At 42.7% G+C, this 22,504-nt stretch overlaps 1 protein-coding gene across 10 annotated transcripts in view; it reads right to left on the bottom strand.

Annotated features, from left to right (window-relative positions):
* Nucleotides 1-22,504, bottom strand: part of grip1 (glutamate receptor interacting protein 1) — a 458,415-nt gene that overhangs the window by 139,986 nt on the left and 295,925 nt on the right. The window contains exon 1 of one of the 10 annotated variants that reach the window (XM_059978362.1): nucleotides 10,253-10,629. The exons of the other annotated variants lie outside the window; for them this stretch is intronic. Coding sequence (XP_059834345.1) covers nucleotides 10,253-10,298 — 46 coding nt within the window. The 5' untranslated portion in view covers nucleotides 10,299-10,629. Of the gene's footprint in view, nucleotides 1-10,252; nucleotides 10,630-22,504 lie in introns of those variants that run through there. 10 annotated transcript variants of the gene reach the window in all.

The following is a 22,504-nucleotide window of genomic DNA, read 5'->3' as shown; positions in this document are numbered from 1 at the left end:
GAATCTCAGGATTGTTTGTGGTGACATATATATATATATATATATATATATATATATATATACACATGTACTTAGATAATAAAATTTACTTTTGAACTTTGAGTTCTGAAACTTATTCTCCCCACACTTTCAGCAGTTCTACTTTTAATACACTGCCATTTAAATACACTGGTTTACAGCAGCTGGGTAGCTTGCCCACATAATTCCGGAATGTGTGAAAACTCCTGAGCACACAGGAAACTCACAGTGACACGGCTGAGCACAAGGTCAGGACTGAACCCGGGCCCCTGAAGCAAGGAACCAGGAACAAACTGCTGAGCTACAGCACCACTCTTCTTGAGGACGCACAGTGACCTCAGCCACCTCCACCCTCCCGATGTGTGCTCAGTCCACAGCACCACTTTCTACTGAACCACGGGCCCTTCAGGTCATGAACTGTTATGGACAACACAGCACAAAATGAAACCCATCACGTGTACACCATTTTCTTCAAGATTGGAGGCGAATGTAGAAAGCAAGTGAGAGTTCAACACAACTGCCTTCCGTTTGCTCGATGCGGAGTAGTCTGTGATTGGCCCATCGCTGTGTGGCTCGCTGTAGCAGATGGGTAAGCCTCTTGTGTGGTGGCCCTCTCTATCGATGAACGTCAGTGATATCGAAGATGGTACTGTGGTTCTACGTTTATGGACTATGGACTTTTTCAGACTTGTAGACTTAGATTCTGCGGGGTTTTTTTAAATTGCCCGTTCTTTTCCCATTTTGTTGCGAGAGGGGAGGATGTTTGGGGGATCCATTGTGTTCTGTTGGTTTTCTTATGTGGGGGAGGGGTCGTTTTTCTGGTCAGTGCTCTTGTTCTGTGTGAAGGGAGGGGTTTTGGGACTTGACGATCAGCATGCCTTTCTTTCTCATGGGGGGGGATGGGTTTGATATTTTTCTCTGAATGACTTGCATGCTCTTTCTTTGTTCTGTGGCTATCTGGAGAAGATAAATTTCAGGGTTCTATAAGGATACATGCTTTCATAATAAATTAACCTTTGAACCCTTGAGTGGTCCATTCAGCTTTATTCCTCTGACCTTTGCTCAAAACCATTTAAATTATCCCTCAAGCGTCTGTCAACTTCTTTCTTTCAAAGGCAATCTATATTATAACTAATCTGCATGTAACTTTATTCTCGAATTCCCCTCACTGTGAATTCATACCCCTGGGACGGCATGGTAGCGTAGTGGTTACCACAATGCTTTACAGCACAGATGACATGGGTTCAATTCCCTCCACTGCCTGCATGCAGTTTGTACATTCTCTCCTTGACAGCATGAGTTTTCTTCCAAAGACCCACCAGTTGGTAGGTTAATTGGTCATTGTAAATTGTCCCGTGATTAGGCTAGCACTAAATTGGGAAATTGCTGGGTGGCATAGCTCAAAGGGCGGGAAAGGCCTAGTCCATGCTGCAAATCAATCAATCAATAATCATCTGCTATCAGGAACCTCTACTCACCCCTGACCCATCACCTGTGTACCTCCAACAAACATCGTTTCAACCTAGTAAGCCTCAAATTAAAAAGGCCGCGTGGCTATCACAGCTATTTTAAAGCATATATTTGAACTGCACACTGCTCTAGGAGCCTCAATTTCACAACTATGTCCATTGAAGTATTTACATCCAGTTCGACATATGAGGGGTGATTGATAAGTTCGTGGCCTAAGGTAGAAGGAGTCAATTTTAGAAAACCTAGCACATTTATTATTCAACATAGACCCCTCCTACATTTACACACTTAGTCCAGCAGTCGTGGAGCATACAGAGGTGAGTTACACAGCTCTCGTTACATGCACGTGCAGTTCAACTCTTTGAGTGATTATGCAGAAAGTTTGAAGATAATACCTTCTACCTTGGGCCACAAACTTATCAATCACCCCGATGAGTAATTTATTAACTTCAGACTTTCTGCATAATCACTAAAGTGTTGAACTGCACGTGCTTGTAACTAGAGTTGTATAACTCATCTCCTTCTACTTTAGGCCACAAACTTATCAATCACCCCTCGTATACTAAACAACTGATTATTCATTGGGCATTGCAATGGTACTTACACATACAATCCTTCACTTAACGCCATCTATATTTTAGTGCCCCACAGCCTCCGCAATCTAGAATTCATCCACCTCTCTGGCACTGTCCATGTGAGATTTGCGCATTCTCCGTGAGTTTTCCCTAGTGATCTGGTCTCCTCCCATAGTCTAAAGACATGGGGTTTGGTAGATTAATTGACAGCTGTCAAATGCCCCTACTGTGGTGGATGCAACCACAGCAGTGGACGGCACAACCCGTGCCGGGTTCAATTCCCATCGCTGCCTGTAAGGAGTTTGTACGTTCTCCCTGTCATCTCACGGTTTCTTCCCGTTTCCTGCCACAGTCCAAAGACCTACCAGTTGGTAGGTTAATTGCTCACTGTAAGTTCAATAGGATTACATCAGGTGTTGCTGGGCAGTCCAGCTCGAATGCACAGAGGTGTTTGATGGTTATTGCTGACTGGGGCTGAAGAGCCTATTTCTGAGCTGAGTGGCTCTAAGATCACGAGAGCCATTCTCTAAAGACAAATGGCACAGAAAACCGGCCAGCACGACAAAGCTGAGTGATCTTGCTAATAAAGCTAGACAGTCTGCTGGACAGATGATTTACGGAAGGTCTATTTTACTGAAAACTCTTTGTGCAGTAAAATGTTACAAATTAAAAAGGTTTGACAAAAAGCATAGAGTATTTTGGTACAATATATTTTGAGACACATAGAGGATAAATACCAGACAAAAAAACCCCCCACAAAGGTACATATATCAAAAATTCAATGGCATTACAGAAACATTTGTAGAATGAACATTCTACAAATAGAATGAACATTCGTTAAAGGAATTGCTATATACATCTGGAAAGGTATAAATCTGTAAATTGATTTACTCAAGGGTGGTACGCAGTGTTCCATCTAATTTGTAATGACCAGCATGCGCAAAAATCTTGTGCTGCGCAATTTTTTGCCCAAGTGACAGTAGGTGTACACTGAATAATGTCTTCAATAAAAACTGTATAAATAAGCCAGTTCTAAAATCTGCAGACAAAACATCGCAAACTCCACGTTGTCAACACTGTCCACATCAGCAACCAGAAAAGGAAATGTGAGTCTGTACAATCATGAAATATATACTTAATATGCCACTGAGGCAGAGGGTTACAACCTGTGCAGTTTAAATTCCTCTGTGCACTAGTAGCAAAAGGTGTTTGTGTGCACAAACATGCACATCTTCGAGGGGACATTGTGGCATGGTAGTATAGTGGTTAGCACAAGGCTTTACAATACCAGTGACATGAGTTCAATTCTCACAGCTTCCTGTACAGAGTTCATACACTTGCCCCATGACGCTGTGGTTTTCCTCCAGGTTCTCTGGTTTCCTTCCAAAGATGTTCTGGTTGTTAGGCTAGTGGGTGATTGTAAATTTTCCCGTGATTAGCCCAAGATTAAATCTGGGACTGCTGGGTGGTTTAGTTCAAAGGGCCGCAAGGGCCTGTTCTACACTGTTTCACAATAAAAAGAATTTTTAAATTGCAATGTTTATGTGGGGATCTACTAGAAATACGGTTTTTAGATGTTTTGTATTTAAAAATATAATTTTCCAAATTAGCCAAATATTTTAATCATCAATAGCAATTAATTGTTCTTGAATCATATTTCAGATCTTCACTACAATATTTCTATAAAGTCAAAACACTACAACTCAAAAAATGGTTTCCACTTTGTCTGTCAACTGGTGATCTGTGAGCTAAAATCTAACACTGTGGCTTTTACATGTCAACAAGTGCTAAACTATAAACTAATAATGCAATCACACAGCACTTTACATAACGCAGTAACTTCTTTACGTGGTATGCTGTTAAATAAAGGACTACATCCAGTATTCAACTGAAGATTAATTAAAGGATGAAAATAGCAACAAGGCAACAGAAAACATTTAATCAAGAGTCTAAACCAACACCTGACAAAACTAATTGTAAATGACTGAAAATTATTTTCAAATAACGATGGAGAATGATTTCCCAGTTAGTGGAGTCATTTTCAGTAAAATCAAAAGTTATGTTCAAAAGCTTTTAAAACACTGGTATTGACACTCCATGTCAGGCTTAATTGAAGAGCCTCCTCAAAAGTGTAAATGCTGATACAGGCAGCAAGCTGCAGTAATGCTTAATTAGCTTTGGGAATGTAGCTAATTTCTCACATGACTTTTTTTTTTAACACTTAAAAAAATGACAAGCTGATTAATTGACAAGTTTCATTAAGTGAAATGACCCACAGTTTACTCTCTCAGGAGTGGTGGCGGAGTCAGATATGAGCACCGCCAATCAAACTCTTAAATAGGCGAGAGCCTGGAAGGATATGGATCTAATATGGAGCAGGTGGAATTATTGTAAACAGGACAAAATGCTGACAAAGATGCGACGGGCCGAGTTGCTCACCTCTGTGCTGTTCAGCTCTGATGAACCTACTGCAAGTAAGTGAAGTTGTTCCAAGTCACGTTCTAACTCACTGGCCTCAAGGAAGCTGACAGAGAACAGATCCAAGGGAAATCACCAGTGCTTAATAACACTACCAGACTTAAGAAGACTTGCATACCATTCATTAATGCTCAGGAACAGATGCTGCACAAATAGATCTCTACCCCATCGCCAGACTAACAAGGATTCCATCAACCTAGACTTGATCAGTTGGCATCCCCACTATTATGTTGGAAATCTGTTTATTCAACAGTCCACTTGGAGTAATTTACTTATTATTATTTAATTATTTATGGTTTTATATTGCTATATTTCTACACTATTCTTGGTTGGTGCGACTGTAACGAAACCCAATTTCCCTCAGGATCAATAAAGTATGTCTGTCTGTCTGTCTGTTAGAGTTGCAAGTCTCCATTAAACTGAATTGCAATTCTCAGCATTGACAAGTTGATAGAAAATGTTCAGTTATTGATGATTTTAAAACCCTATATTGTCATAGGTTTGGTGGAGGGCGGAAGATACCCCTCTACCAAAGGAGGTGAAGGCTACTTTTGGGCAAGGTGTAGCACCTGCTCAGCTGGCCTGGTTAGGTTCATGTGAAGCCATGGGAGCAGGTGGTGGATGGTTATATGAGCAGCCGGTGCAGATCACAAATCCTGCTCATGTGACCACTGACGCCAGACAGGATTGATAATGGCTGGGGCCACCCGGCTTGTAAAGACACTGCCCAGAAGAATGCAATGGCAAACCACTTCTGTCAAAAAATTTGCCAAGAACAATCACGATCATACGGCACAAGACATAATGTTCGCGATGATTCCCACAGTCACTTTAACCAGATTATTTTAAATTAAAAGATAAAGGCAATTTAACTAGAAGAGCGAGGTTTGAAAGGCATATAGACACACACTACGAAGAATCAGGGAATCAAAGGCTCTACACAATATGCAGGCAGATACATGTTTAAATTGAGACCACGGCCGTGTTCTGTCATGCCAGACTGCAGAACTCAGCCACTGAGGCTATAAAGGTGGAACTGGGGGAATAAGAAAGGAATGAGTACGTTAATAGGCCTATATTGTAGACCACCCAACAGTCAGTGGGATTTAAAGGAATAAATTTGTAGAAAGATCATAGATTGTTGCAAGAAACACAAGGTTGTGACAGTAGGTGATTTTAGTTTTCCACATATTGACTAAGAAGCTGTAGGTTCACTGACTGAGTACATAAGGGATCAATTTGGTGGAGAGACTTGTGTGAGAGAAGGCAGAAAGCTCTAGGAAGTTCCCCAGCCAGATTATTTATTGTTTTCCTTCTTTATATTTACACAGAACAGCAGGAATGCCGGGTGGTACAGCTGAATGCTCCTCCTGTAGGATGTGCATCCAGCTGCAGCTCCTAACACTCTGCATTAAGGAGTTGATGAACTCCAGATCATTCGGGAAGCTGACAGGATGATAGAAGGACACCTAGAGACATAGTTATACCCAAGGTGCAGAACAAAGGAAACTGGGTGCCAGTCAGGAAGGAGAAAGGGGTTAAGCAGCCAGTACAGAGTACCCCTGTGGCCATTCCCCTCAACAACACGTTTAGTTACCACTTTGGATACTGTTGGGGGAGGGGGGGGGGGGGAGGTGTCCTGGCAGAGGAAAGTCACACGGGTCAGGTCTCAGGCACTGAGTTTGGCTCTGTGACTCAAAAGGGAAGGGGTGAGAAGCGGCAACCAATGGTGAGAGGGGATTTGTTAGTTAAGGAAATGGAGAGGAGGTTCTGTGGATGAGAACAAGATTGCCGCTGGGTTGCCAGAGCCTGGGACATCTCGGAATCGATGCCTCAGCATTCTTAAGTGAGAGGGTGAGCAGTCAGAGGTCGTGGTCCACACAGGTACCAATGGCATAGGTAGGAAGATTGACGAGGTTCTGCAAAGTCACTTCAGGGAGTTAGATGCTAAGTTAAAAACAGGACCTCTAGGGTAGTGAACTCAGGACTGCAGCACATGCCACATGCTAGTGAGACCAGAAATAGGATGATCATATGTTTTAACACATGGCTAAGGAGTGTTAAAAATAGGAGGGAGTTTTGGATCATTGGGCTCTCTTCCCGGAAAGGTGGGACCTGTGTAGAAAAGACTGTTTGCACATGAACTGAAGGGGTTTAATATCTTAGTGGGAAGGTTTGCTAGTGTTGCACAGGGGGAGGGGTTTAAACTAACATTGGAGGGGGATGGGATCTAGAGCACCGGAACAAATAGTGGAGAGGTTGTGGAGACAGATGTTGCTAAGACCTCAGGCAAATTCAGGAATCAAAGGTTGAACATGGTGCAACTGATGTCCTGGACTGTGTATATTTCAATGCAAGTACTGTAGGAAAGGTAGGTGAGCTCAGGGCTTGGATCAGCATATAGAATTATGATATTGTAGCCTTTAGGGAGGCCTGGTTGCATGAGGGCAGGACTGACAGCTCAATATTCTGAGGTTCCGTTGTGTAAGATGTGACAGAGTGGGGTTAAAGTGGGTGAGGTAGTTCTAATCAAGGAACACGTCACGACAACGCACAGTCAAGGCAGACTGGAGAACTCAGCTATTGAGGCTTTATGGATGGAACTGAGGAATAAGGACGATGTGACCGCTATATTATAGACCACCCAACAGTCCACAGGGTTTAGAGGAACACACTTGTAAAGAGATCGCAGACTGTTGCAAGAAACATAAGGTTGTTATAGTAGGTGATTTTAGCTTTCCACAAATTGACTGGGACTCCCATACTGAAAAAGAACTAGATGGGATAGATCACAATCAAGAGAAAGTCCGCAGATGCTGGAAATCCAAGCAACACACACAAAACGCTGGAGGAACTCAGCAGGCCAGGCAGCATCCGTAGGAAAAAAAGTAAAGGCGACATTTTGGCCGAAACCTACGGCAGGACTGGAGAGAAAAAGCTGAGGAGTTGATTTGAAAGGTGGGGGGAGGGGGAGAGAGAAACATCAGGCCTAGGTGAAACTTGGAGGGGGAGGGATGAAGCACAGGGCGAGGAAGTTGATTGGTGAAAGAGACAGAAGGCCATGGAAAAAAGAAGAAAGGTGGGGAGGAGCATCAGAGGGAGGCAATGGGTGGGCAAAGAGATAATATGAGAGAGGGATAAGGGGATAGGAAATGGTGAAGGGGGTGGGTGGGGGCATTGCTGGAAATTTGAGAAATTGATGTTCATGCCATCAGGTTGGAGGCTACCCAAACGGAATATAAGGTGTTGTTCCTCCAATTTAAGTGTGGTCTAATCCCGTTATTCCTATTCCCATTCCGATATGTCCATCCATGGCCTCCTCCACTGTCAGCATTTCGTATATCGCCTGGTCTTTCTCTCTCCCCTCCCCCACCTTTTAAATCTACCCCTCAGCTTTATTTTCTCCAGTCCTGCTGAAGGGTTTCGGGCCGAAACATCAACTGTACTTTCTTCCCCATAGATGCCACCTGGCTCGCTGAGTTCCAGCATTTTGTGTGTGCTGCTAGATGGGATAGAATTTGTCAAATGCTTTCACAAATGTTTCCTTAATCAGTACAAACAAGTCCCACCGAAATTGTGTGCAATACTAATCTCTTATCAGGGGATGAGACAGAGCCAGATGTTTGTGTAGGGGAACACTTTGCATCTACTGATCATAATACTATTGGTTTCACAGTACATGTGGAAAAAGACATGTTTGATCCGTGGGTTGAGATTCCAAATTGGAGAATGAACAATTTTAATGGTATGAGAAAGGATCTGGCAAATGTGGACTGGGACAGGCTGCTTTCTGGCAAAGGTACATTTGGTAAGTGTGAGGTCCTCAAAAGTGAAACTTTGAGAGAACAAAGCTTGTCTGTGCCTGTCAGAATAAAAGGTAAAGAAAGACATCAGGTTTAGGGAAGCTTGGTTTTCAAGAGATATCCAGGCCCATTTAAGAAAAATAGAAGAGAGATGCATTGCATGTATAGACAGGTAGGAACGTATGAATTACGGGAAGAGAATACAAATGCAGCAAGAGAACACTTAAGATAGAATTCTGGAGGGCTAAAAGGAGGCATGAAGTTGCTCTAGCAGACAACAGGAAGTTGTATCCTAAGGGATTCTACAGATATGTTACGAACAGCAGGATTGCAAGAGAGAAAACAGGTCCTCTGGAAAATCGGAAACCTATGTGTGGAGCCAAAATAGATGGAGGAGACCCTAAATGGACTTTTTTGCATCTGTATATACTCAGGAGATGGACAGAGAGTCCATAGGGGTGAGGCAAAGCAGCAGTGAGTTCAGAGATCACAGAGGAGGAGGTATTAGCTATCCTGAGGCAAACTAGAGTTGACAAATCCGCAGAGCTTGACAAGGTTTTCAACACAGACCCTGTGGGAAGCAAGTGAAGAAATTGCCAGTGCCTTAGCAGAGATATTTAAATGATCCTTAGCGACAGATGAGGTACCAGAGGTTTGAAGGATAGCAAATATTCTTCCACTGTTTAAGAAAAGCTCTAAAATTAAATTAGGAAATTATAGGCTGGTGAGCCTGACATCAGGAGTAAGGAAGGTATTGGAAGGTATTCCAAGCGACCGTACATACAGTATGAGTATTTGGACAGACATGGACTGATTAGGCTTTATGTGTGGTAGGTAATCAGAGTTTTTCAAGGAAGTTATGAGGGAAGTTAATGAAAGCAAGGCAGTGGATGTTGTCTACATGGACTTTAGCAAGGCATTTGACACAGTCCAGCATGGGAGGTTGGTCAAGAAGGTTCAGTCATTTGGCACTCAAGATGAGGCAGTAAACTGGATTAGACATTGGCTTAGCAGGAAAGCCAGAAAGTGGCAGTAGGGGGTTTCCTCTTTGATTGGAGGCCTGTGACTAGTGGTGTGCCACTGGGTTCAGTGCTGGGTCCATTGTCGTTTGTCATCTATGTCAACGATCTGGATGATAATGTGGTTAACTGGAACATTAAATTTGCAGATGACACCAAAACTGGAGGTGTAATGGACAGCGAGGAAGACTATCAAAGCTTGCAGTGGGATCTGGACCAGCTGGAAAAATCGGCTGAAAACTGGTAGATGGAATTTATGTAGACAAGGTGCTGCACTTTGGTTGGACCAACCATGATAGGTCTTACTCAGTGAATGGTTGGGCAGTAGAACAAAGCGATCTGGAAATCCAGGACCATAATTCATTGTAAGTGGCGTCACAGGTAGATAGAGCCATAAAGAAAGCTTTTGGCACATTGGCCTTCATAAATCAAAGTAGTGAGTACAGGAGATGGGATGTTTTGTTGAAGTTGCATCGGTGAAGCCTAATTTGGAGTGTTGTGTACAGTTCTGGTCACGAACCTATGAAAAGATATAAATAAGTTTGAAAGAGTAAATAAGGTAAATATGGTCCCGGTGCAGGTTGATGGGAGTTTAAATGTTTTGGCAGGTCTAGATGGACCAAAGGGCCTGGTTCTGTACTGCACTATTCTAAGACTCTAAACACAAGGTAAGTATTCCTTTGTGATAAGCTGTTAAATGAATAACTAGCCTCGACGTGTATTTTAATCAAGTGTTTGAACAATTAAGAGCAATACATTTTTTCCAATGTTGCCAGTTTTTTTTCTAGTTTTGGTGATCATGTTTAAAATAATATTTTTACAATAGATCAGAATCTGAGAAAACAAGAGCGTAAAGCTGGAAAGGAAATATTTGCTTCACTGTACTTACCAAAGTCACTGTTAAGATCATGACCAATACCACATAACAAATCCATGATTCCCAATAGGAAACTTGAACAGCAAGGCCTTACCCAGCCTTGTTCCACGGCTTATTAGAGCCAGTTACTGGGACAGGTTTCACTCCTCGCTCCATACATGCAACCTCAGCTTGTCACCAGATGCCGGTTTGGTCGCTGGGTAATCAAACTGAGCAGCCAGCAGGTGCATCATCGTTTCCTTGTCAGAGAACAAGCACAGTCTGGAGGCCGCGGCTCAAATTACCACGGAGACCCCACTTGCCTTGGCTGAATGAGCTTACACTGGTTTCAGAGTCAAGAGTCAGAAAGCAGTTTAATTTAGATCTGGTGCTCAGCAGGCAGCTATTTGGCAGTGCAACAGGTTTCTGTGGCTGAATTTATCCTCATTGCTGCTATATCCGCAATGGCAAAGGTTATTTATGTCCAGATTTATCAAGTGCTGGCTTGTACAGTCCTGCTCTGCACAACAGTTGGCACTCGTCACGACAAGCATTTTAAATATGACACGACTAGTCCACTTGTCTTACTCAGCTTTGCACTACTTCATTGTGTTATTTTCCACAAAAGCAGGCTAAAATGTTTGCAATACAGATCGACTTCGCTCAAACCAACGTCTTAGTATCAGCTCTTCACCACTGTCACCACAAACCAGTACCCACTGTCTAGCTTGAACCCAATCTTCTTCATCTGTCATATACTGTGGAAATAAAATGTTCCCTAGTCTGTGGAAAACTCTTGCCGTTCTTCAGCTACTTGAGTGAAGAAACTTCCATCAGCCTCTCTACTAACTCGGTAGCCGTTTACAGATGAGGCGCACAGGAGTGGGGTAGAACAGCCGGTTGAGTGGTGTTGTAACAACAAACTTGCACTCGACGTCAGTAAGACCAAAGAACTGATTATGGACTTCAGAAAGAGTACACCAAGGGAATGCACACTGGTCCTTATAGGGATCAGAAGTGGAAAGATTGAGCAAATAATTTCAAGTTCCTGGGTGTCAACATCTCCGAGGATCTATGCTGGGCCCGACATATCAATGCAGTTACAAAGAACAGAGGCTGTATTTCGTTTGGAGCTTGAGGTGGATTGGTATGTCACCAAAGACACTTGCAAATTTCTACAGGTGGAGAGCATTTTAACTGGTTGCATCAACATCTGGCACAGAGGGGCCAATGCACAGGATTGGAAAAACCGCAGAAAGTTGCAAATTCAGCCTCCTCAGCCTCAAAGACACCTTCAACTGGTGATTCCCCAAGAAGTCAGCATCCGTCATTAAGAGCTCCCATCACCCTGGACATGCCTTCTTCTCTTGCTAGGAGATACAGAAGCCTCCTTCCCCTCTAACGTCAAATTTCTGAACGGACAATCAACCCATAAACACTATTTCCCTCTCTTTTTGCACTATTTGTGAATTTAATTTTTTTTCATATTCACTGTAATTTTATATGACATTGTACTGCTGCCACAGAAGAACACATTTTGTGACATATTCTGGAGATATTAAACCTGACTGTGATTCTAATTCTATTACCTTGTTCATCATCACTGAAAAAAATCCAAGGAAATTGCCCCTTTCTCAACTCATCAGATTTTAAACCACTAAATCAGTGTATTAACATAGCTACTGTCCTGTAGAAACTACCCAAACAAAAAAACCCTCAATTGTTTTAAGGTCCTTTGTAAAACACATTATTCTTGTCTCATTAGTGCACATTTATCATTCAGAACCAAAACACAGCAGATGCTAGAAGTATGAAATATTAACCTGTGCAGATGTTCCTTACACTGCTGATTAAAACAGTGGGACACATTGATTAATTACCCATTTGCTTTTTGTATCCCATCTCACTATTTATGTCCAAGATAATGTCAGCAAACTACCTGAACTGTGTGGCTAGGATCCGATCCAACATCACTCATGTCTTTATTCCTTTTTTGCCCTTATACTTCAAAGACAGAACCAGCATTTTCACATCACTTTCCACGGCTTGAATTGTCTTCGAACAATCAACAGCCAAATAAATTCCTTTGAAACGTTAATTTAGAAAATGCAGTAAAAGATTGTGCATAGGCCTCAGATAGTGGCAAAATGTTATATATTTGTGATGTTGATTGGTGGCATCCGTCGGTCTCGAGAGACCATGGATCTGCGCCTGGAGTTTCCAGGGCGCAGGCCTGGGCAGGGTTGTCTGGGAGACCGGCAGTTGCCCAAGCTGCAGGCTTTCCCCTCTCCATGCCACCGATGTTGTCCATGGGAAGGCCACTAGGACCCATGCAACTTGGCACCGGTGACGTCGCCAACAACACCGGTGATGTTGATTGAGGATGAAATATTGTTACAAACACAAGAAAGTGTACAGATTCTGGAAATCCAGGCAACACATACCAATTGCTGGGGGGACGTGACTCAGCAGGTCAGGCAGCATCCTTGGTAATGAATCATCGGTGTTCTAGCACTCTACTGTCTCCGAGGATTCTGGAATGCAGCGAGCGCAAACCTCATAGTGGGCAGATTGTAAGCCAATGTTTGGTTCCATTTCACCGATTAAAGCTCCCACTGTTTAGGAACATAGAAAACCCACAGCACAACACAGGCCTTTCAGCCCACAATGCTGTGCCGAACATGTCCTTACCTTAGAACTTACCCAGGGTTACCCAGAGCCCTCCATTTTTCTGAGCTCCATGTACCTGTCCAGGAGTCTCTTAAAAGTTCCTATCATATCCGCTTCCACAACCATCAACAGCAGCCCATTCCATGCACTCATCACTCTCTGTGTAAAAAAACTTTCCCCGACATCTCCTCTGTACCTACTTCGAAGCACCTTAAAACTGTGCCCTCTCATGCTAGCCATTTCAGCCCTGGGAAAAAAAGCCTCTGACTATCCACACAATCAATGCCTCTCATCATCTTATATATCTCTATCCTCTCATCCTCTGAGTTCGCTCAACCTGTTCTCATAAGGAATGCTCCCCAATCCAAGCAACATCCTTGTAAATCTCCTCTGCCCCCTTTCAATGGTTTCCATAACCTTTCTGTACTGAGACACAGTATTCCAGTTGGGTCTGACCAGGGTCCTCTATAGCTGCAACATTACCTCTCAGCTCATAAACTCAATCCCACGATTGATGAAGGCCAATGCACCGTATGCCTTCTTAACCACACAGTCAACCTGTGCAGCAGCTTTGAGTGTCTTATGGCCTCGGGCCCCAAGATCCCTCTGATCCTCCACACTGCCAAGAGTCTGACCATTAATACTATATTCTGCCATCATATTTGACCTACCAAAATGAACCACCTCACACTTATCTGGGTTGAACTCCATCTGCCACTTCTCAGCCCAGTTTTGCATCCTATCAATGTCCCGCTGTAGCCTCTGACAGCCCTCCACACTATCCACAACACCTCCAACCTTTGTGTCATCAGCAAACTTACTAACCCATCCCTCCACTTCCTCATCCAGGTCATTTATAAAAATCACAAGGAGTAGGGGTCCCAGAGCAGATCTCTGAGGCACACCACTGGTCACCGACCTCCATGCAGAATATGACCCAATTTTGGATGTAGACTGTGGACTACAGACTCTACTTTTCAGGCTTATAGTTTGTATAATCTGTATTTTTTTTGGCCGATCTTCTCAATTTCTTTTTGTACGGGGAAGGGGATTTGGGGTTGACATGCCTTATCCATTTTGTTCAGTTTTTTTTGTGCAGGAGGGGGAATCTAGGGATCAATGTGCCTGATCCTTTTTGCTCTGTTTTATTGTGAGGGGGGATTCGGGGGTCGATGTGCCTGTTTCATTTTGTTTGTTTTTTTGTGGGGAGATGGCATCTAGGGGTAAGTGGGGGTTGATGATCGTACTGCTTTTCTTTTCTTTCTTGGTTTTGTGGCTACCTGGGGAATTACAGAGTTCTTCAATTCTGTGTCTTGACCTCTATGACTCGACAGGAGGTTTCCAAAATGGACCTTTGCACCAGCTGACATCTCAGGCCAACACCCTTCTTCAGGACTGAGAAGGAAGGAGGATGATACCAGAATAAAAAGGTGGGGGGAGGGAAAAGAGGACAAGCTAGAAGGTGATAAGCAAAGTCAGGAGGGTGGGAAAGGTTAAGGGATGGAGAGGAAGGCATCTGATCAGAGAGGAGAGTGGGCCACAGGAGAAAGAGAAAGAAGAGGGGATCTAGGGGGAAAGTGACAGACAGGCGAGGAGAGCTAAAAGGTCAGAATGGGGAATAGAAGAAGAGGGGAGGGTTGAGGGACTTTTTTTTATATACTGGAAAGAGAAATTGTTATTAATGCCTTTAGGTTGGCAGCTACCCAGACAGAATATAAGGTGTGGCTCCTCCACCCTGAGAGTGGCCTCATCCTGGCACAAGATGTCCGACATGTCAGAACCGGAATTTGAATCGGCATTAAAGTATTTGGCCACCGAGAAGGTCCACTTTTGGCGGATGGAGTGTCCGGAGCTCTAGAGATAACAAACTTGCTCCCAATTCTGAATTTGATCTTGAACGAACAACCTCCTGTCTCAGGCAATATCTGACACCATTTCCATCAGATTGAGGTATTCTCTTCAAACTGTATCTAATATCTGCCTGCCATTTCCACTGACTGCTTATGTCCTCACAAGGCATACCCCAATCTGCTATGCTGTCTGCAACACTCCTGTCAAGTCGAGGAGATCAAGACACTGAAGAAAGAGGCAGATATATTTCAAGTCACAATGGGCATCAGGCAGTGTGGCACTCAGACAGAGGATGAGCTATAATTATATTAAATAGAGGAGTTGATGCGAGAGGCTAAAAAGGGCAACTCCTGCTTCCACCTTTCGATGTTTCTATTTAACACATACTACAAAAGTGCTCTTCCTGGGGTGCTGAACTAAAGTCTGTAATGTAAGGCAGAGATCAGATCTGAGGGACATCTGCATCAAAAGTTTATGGGTATTTGTATAGGTATCCATTGGAAGTACCTTGTGTAAAAAGCCAGCCCGATCTTTCGCTCCGAAGTTGGCTGCAAATACCGCTACACCACCAATGTGGATTGAGGGGCGAGATAGCTGCTTGACCTCGTAAAACAGACAAAACACTAAAGAAATGGCAAAGCTGTTGCCTGGTGTGCTAAATGAGGCGTGGGGAGGAAATACCGAGTACCTTTCCATTGAAAGTAAAGGAAGTAGAAAGATGATTGACAAAGGCATAAAGAAGGTTTCTGTGGCATTCAAGGACTTGGCATATTATTTAGGAAATGGCTTTTTCTTTTACTAACATTCTCCCACATAGTAGAAGATATAACAGTGCTGGGCAAGATCAGAAAGGCAATAACACTGATTGTTAGGATCTAAACTGAATCGGAGAACTCAGAATTCATACCTCAGATAGAGATAGGTAACCTTTACAGCATGGGAGATGGCCACTCAGCCAAGGACATATGTTTGTACAATAACTTTGTATTTTGCAGTCCCACCACTAAACTGTTCCCTTCAAATATTTAAGCCAAGTTCAAAGTAAATTTATCAAAGTACATATATGACACTATATACAACCTTGACATTCATTTTCTTGGAGATGTACTCAAAAAATTCATAGAATAATAGCAATAATAGAATCTTGGGTGTTCAACCACTGTTCATGAGAGAAACTGTGCAAATACAAAAAGAAATAAATAACAACAAATAAAGAAGAAATAAATATTGAGAACATGAGATGAAGAGTCCTTGAAACTGAGTCCATACGTTGTGGGAACATTTCAATAATGGGGAAAGTGAGGTTGAGTGAAGTTATCCTCTTTGGTTCAAGAGCCTGATGGTTGAGAGATAATAACTGTTCCTGAACTTGGTGGTGTAGATCCTAAGGCTCCTGTACCTTATTCCTGATGGCAGCAGTGAGAAGAGAGCATGTCCTAGGTTTTGGGGTTCCCTAATGATGGATGCTGCTTTTCTGCAACAGTGCTCCATGTAGATGTGCTCAATAGTGGGGTCTTAACAAACTCCTAAGGAAGTAAAGGTACTATGTGCTTTCTTAGTAATTGCATTTACATGCTGGGCCCAGAACGGGTCCTTCAAAATAGTAATACCAAGGAATTTAAAGTTGCTGGCCCTCTATTTGTGATCCTCTAATGAGGACTGGCTCATGGACCACTGGTTTCCTTCATTATTCCATTCAATTCCCCCAATAAATGAATCTGTAACTATTGTGGTTTTGGCCGGTACGTTATGGGTCAAAACTACTTTCCATATAAATAAGAGAAAACAGAAGCATGTGTATTTTCAAAGCAAACAAAACACATGCATTTGAAAATGCTAAGTTCCTCCAGCATTTTTGTGTATTACTCTGTATTTCTGAAGTCTGTTTAATACGATGTAGAGATGACTAGAATTCTTATTAAAGACCATTTGAAATAAATAGGTGAAGTGAAATAATGGGAAAATATACTGGTTTTTCATCATGGGACTAGATTTGATGTCTACAAACCATTGAGGCTCAAAAAGCAGAACAAAGTAGCGTCAGCAAACAATGCTACCTCAGGCAACATCTTCCAGATTGTCTATGACACAGTTTATTTCACTTCTTTTACATCTTCTTTGTATTTTAAATGGGTTTTTGGTACTGTTAGAGTCTGTGATCTACAGTTTGACAATTGATTGAGCGATCGAATGCTTTGCTGTCTCTGAGAAGATTCCAGGAGGCGAGCAGGTAAAAGAGCAAGAGGATAAAACGTGAGAGAACAGGACCAATCAAGTGTGTATGGAACTGGAGGAGATGGCAGAGGTAGTTAATGAATACTTTGTTTCAGTATTCATTACGGAAAAGGATCTTGGCGATTGTAGGCATGACCTGCAGCGGACTGAAAAGCTTGAGCATGTAGATATTAAGGAAGAGAATGTGCTGGGGCTTTTGGAAAGCATCAAGTTGGATAGGTCACTGGGACCAGACGGGATGTACCCCAGGCTACTGTGGGAAGCGAGGGAGTAGACTGCTGAGCCTCAGCGATGAGGACAGGAGAGGTTCTGGAGGATTGGTAGGTTGTGGATGTTGTTCCCTTGTTCAAGAAAGGGAGTACAGATAGCCCAGGAAATTATAGACCAGTGAGTCTTACTTCAGTGGTTGGCAAGTTGATGGAGAAGATCCTGAGAGGCAGGGTTTATGAAGATCTGGAGAGGCATAATATGATTAGAAATAGCCAGCATGGCTTTGTCAAAGGCAGGTCGTGCCTTACGAGCCTGATTGAATTTTTTGAGGATGTGACTAAACACATTGATGAAGGTAAAGCTGTAGATGTAGTGTAAATAGATTCCAGCAAGGCATCTGATAAGGTCCCCCATGAAAGGCTTATTGAGAAAGTAAGGAGGCATGGGATCCAAGGGGACATTGCTTTGAGTGTCCAGAAATGGCTTGCCCACAGTGGTTGTAGATGGGTCATATTCTGTATGGAGGCCAGTGACCAGTGGTGTGCCTCAGGGATCTGTTCTAGGACCCTTACTCTTCGTGATTTTTATAAATGACCTGGATGAGGAAGTGGAGGGATGGGTTAGTAAATTTGCTGATGACACAAAGGTTGGAGGTGTTGTGGATAGTGTGGCGGGCTCAGAGATTACAGCAGGACATTGATAAGATGCAAAACTGGGCTGAGAAGTGGCAGATGGAGTTCAACCCAGATAAGTGTGAGGTGGTTCATTTTGGTAGGTCAACTATGATGGCAGAATCTAGTAATAATGGCAAGACTCTTGCCAGCATAGAGGATCAGAGGGATCTTGGGGCCCGAGTCCATTGGACACTCAAAGCTGCTGCACAGGTTGACTCTGTGGTTAAGAAGGCATACGGTGTATTGGCTTTCAACAATCGTGGGATTGAGTTTAAGAGCCGAGAGGTAATGTTGCAGCTATATGGGACCCTGGTCAGATCCCACTTGGAGTACTGTGCTCAATTCTGGTCGCCTCACTACAGGAAGGATGTGGAAACCAAAGAATGGGTGCAGAGGAGATTTACAAGGATATTGGCTGGATTGGGGAGCACGCCTTATGAGAATAGGTTGAGTGAATTCAGCCTTTTTTCCTTGGAGCGACGGAGGATGAGAGGTGACCTGATAGAGGTGTACAAGATAATGAGAGGCATTGATCACGTGGATAGTCAGAGGCTTTTCCCAGGGCTGAAATGGCTAGCACAAGAGGGCATAATTTTAAGGTGCTTGGAAGAAGGTACAGAGGAGATATCAGGGGTAAGTTTTTGTACACAGAGATTAGTTAATGCATGGAATGGGCTGCCAGTGGTTGTGGTGGAGGCGGAAACAATAGGGTTTTATAAGAGACTCCTGAATGGATACATGGAGTTTAAAAAAAACAGAGGGCTATGGATAAGCCATAGGTAGTTCTAAGGTAAGGAGATGGTCTGCACAGCTTTGTGGGCTGAAGGGCCTGTATTGTGCTGTAGGTTTTCTATGTTTCTATGAGGCTTAGAAGCTTAGAAATGGGGCGTGAGCCCATGATCACCTCCATTTCTTGCTGATTAAATTGAGGAGATTGATACATCGAGGTGAGTGCGGAAAGCGAGCAAGCGTTCAGTGCCGAGTACCAGCCTCTCACTCGCTACTCCTGCGGAAAGGCCCCTGCATTTGAATGGACTCTCTTTCTCCCTCAATGCAGTCGGAGGATAGTACCAAAGCCTGGGTCAGCAATTTATAGTTTGGACTGTAGTTCAATTTAAACTCTTTCAGCTTTATGCTTCTATATTCTGTGTTTTCACCTGTTCTTTCTTGTTGCCGTTTGTGCGGTTTGTTTCTCCTGCATGGGGGGGGGGGGGGGGAGGGATCGGGGGATTGATGGTTTTTCTTTGAACAGGGTTTTCTCTTTTTCATGGATGTCTGGAGAAGACAAATCTCATTTGTACACTGCATACAAACTTTGATAATAAATGCACCTTGAACCTTGAAAGTTACCTTTAATATTGGAACACGTTGGTGCAAAATGAATTCACTGACAGCACTCAAGGAAGCAGTACTGTACCCGGAGGAGACTGACATCCTGATATTGAAAGGAAAGTTAGCTACTGTGTAACGTGTTGTGTTTCTCCATGTGCACTTCTAATTCATTTTGGACAACTTCATGACAGGACTCTGAGCAATTTCCTGCAGCCGATTTACCTGAACTGATCTGGGATTTAATATACCTAGCCAGCATATTATACAGTGGCTGATGGTGAGTGGAGCCTCTGGGAATAATATGATTTGTGCAATTATGTTCCAGAAGACAGTCAACGTGCCAGCTGGACTTTTCAGATATAGTTGTGTATGTTCATGTACCAAGTGAAAATTGTAACCGCAGAAGCTCGCTTTGCAGAGTATTAAACATGGCGATTTGCCATGATGAGTGTAAACCAAACTGCTGACTTCACCCCAATCCCTTACTTCTCCCTCCTTGTCCAACTCAGTCCAAGTATCTTCCTACATCTTCCAACAGATGAATCACAAGTTACTTTGAATACAATCTTCTGATGTGAGATACAACTCTTTCCCAGCAGACAAACCCTGATCTATTAAATGTTTCAAATACGCTATCCAGTTGTGATGCAACAGTTGAAATCAGTTATTAAAAGTGGCAGGAAGAAGTGGCTAATATCAGAAGCCCATGAGAGCAGCTCCATTCAGTAATACACCAGACAACTAGGAATGTCCAACTGGTGCTTACACTGTAGTCAACTCACATACAAAGTTCAAAGTAAATTTTATTTTCAGACTACATACATGTCACCACATACTCTGAGATTCATTTTCCTGCGGGCATCCTCAGCAAATCGATAGAATAGTAACTATAACAGGATCAATGAAAGATCAACCAGAGCACACAAGACAACAAACTGTGCAAATGCAGATATAAATAAATAGCAACAAATAACGTAGCCGGCCAGCGGTGTAGTGGCATCTGCATCAGACTTAGGGGGCAAGTGGTCCCAGGTTCAAATCCGGCCAACACCTTGCACGCTTTCCATCCGTGCAGGGTTGAGCGGTGAGCTAGCGATTCCAGCTAGCAGGAACCAGCTTGTTAATAAAAAACGATAAATACTAAAAGATACGGCAAGGTTGCCGCCCATTGCGCCACAAGGCGTGGAGAGAAACGTCCAGAGTCAAACAAATAATGTGAACATGAAATACGCAAATAAAGAGTCCTTAAAACGAGGTCTTTGGCTTTGGAACATCTGAATGGATGGGCAAGTGAGTGTAGTTAATGAAATCAACTTCAAAACACTTAAATGATTCAGCCTGAAAGGGTACAGACCGATGTCACAGTACATCTAATATGCCAGATTTCATTTCTTTATCCATTTTTATGCTAAATAGTATTCCATGAAAATGGAATATATTAGTATATCTTCAACAAGCAGTCAGTTGTAAAGCCGGATTCTACAAATTTCTTTACATCATGTTCAAAATTATTTATTTTAAGGTGACAGATTAAAATTTAAGAGGCAAGGATGAAGGCACCAAGATATATTTATGTTTTTGCCTTGGGCACAGTGAGCAGGAACAGGATTGTTGTGGAGAGTACATGTAAGGAGCTCATTGCTACAACAAATTGAATCCGCTCTCTACAAATAACTTTTTTTCCAGTGTTTGCCATTTCTTTAATCACCCTGTTGAAATGAGTCAGAATATTCTTGAAACATGTAACCTTCCTCTGAGATCAGGATAGCTAAACCTTAATTTTCTAAACATGTTTTGAATAAAATTCCTCATGGTTATTTTCCCTTACATTCTCCATTCCTAGTTATAAAACTGATTTTTACCAGCCTTTCATAACTTTGGCACTACTCCAGCCTTCATATATTTACATATTTTCAATGTTCTTTTAAAGCTTTAATTTTTATAAAATGCTGGTATCTGTTTGCCTGCTTCTGTGCTGTGTTTGATGCCAACAGGCTCAATAAACCGATTAGAAGGGCTGGCTCTGTTGTAGGAGTCAAACTGGACACACTGGAGGCTGTGGTAGAACAAAGGACCGCATGGAAAATCCTGGCAGTTCTGGACAACGTTTCTCACCCTCGGCATGCCTCCTTGGCTGAACGGAGGAGCACTTTCAGTAACAGACTAAGACAACTGTGCTGCTCCAAAGAGCGCTATATGACATCATTCTTACCGTCAGCCATTAGGCTCTAAAATGAGTCAACCTACAACCAGGGAAGTGATGATCCCCTCCTGTTAGAGTGTTTCTGGCAACTTTTTTAAAAATTTATTCTCCTTACTTCTCTTCTAATATTGAATATTTGTGAACTTGTAATGCTACTATGACACTGTAATCTCCTTCGGGGTCAACAAAGTTATCTATCTCTCTATTAGAGTTTCTAGCAAGTGTATTGGGGATGGCGGTTAATAATAGTTACTGCCTTCTATGATGCTGGTGTTTATGGCAGCAGAGAAGGTCCTCCGTCTCTTTCTACCCTTGGCCATCTTCCCTACTGTGCCCAGGTATGTTCAGAGCCCTCATTTCTGCCTCTCCGGTATGGAGCCAAGTTACCTTTGGTCTCCTGTGTTTCCTCCACCCTTTAGGAATCCAATGAAGTGTTGCCTTGACGATGGAGTTGGCCTCTCTTCTCATCATATGACCAATCCGTCTCCGACATTTCCTCATGATGACCGTGGCCATGTCCTCTTGGTGACACTGAAGGCATAGGGCGTTGTTGGAGATCATTCTTGGCCAGAAAATATGGAGGCTCATAGCATACTAAGGATGCTGGTAAGAATTAAATCAGCAATTTCTTTAGCCTAGCTTGGCCTCTGACACGAGGATTCCCAGTACAGTGACTACCCCATGTTTGCCTCATTGTCCCATTTCCTGTCAATTCAGTAAGACGTATTCAATAACCGCATTACAGGAACATGAAAAATGAATTGAACCCAAGCAACTGTCATTCTGAGCATCTCTTCATTAATATATTTGACATCAAGTTTATTATAAATTGTTTTTTTCCAAATGGTGAATACTTTCTTAAAAATTAGGGAAAAAAATTAAGTGGCTGCATTGTTGAATCAGCAACCTACAGGACAGAAGCTCAAATTCTAGCATGGTGAATTGCATACTTCAATCGTAATAAAATTCGTCATTGGATAGTAATAACAAATTAATCATGAAAACTGTCAGCCTGTTGCCAAACCCCAAATTACAAATAGGTGCAGAAAAATGAGGATGGATGTTCTGCAAAATAATCAAACATCAATCCAGTGTTGCAACACTAAGGCA

This window comes from Hypanus sabinus, chromosome 8, assembly GCF_030144855.1.
Source record: "Hypanus sabinus isolate sHypSab1 chromosome 8, sHypSab1.hap1, whole genome shotgun sequence".
NCBI lineage: Eukaryota > Metazoa > Chordata > Chondrichthyes > Myliobatiformes > Dasyatidae > Hypanus > Hypanus sabinus.
Note: the sequence above shows the minus strand (reverse complement) of the source record. Positions and strands in the feature narration are given on the sequence as shown.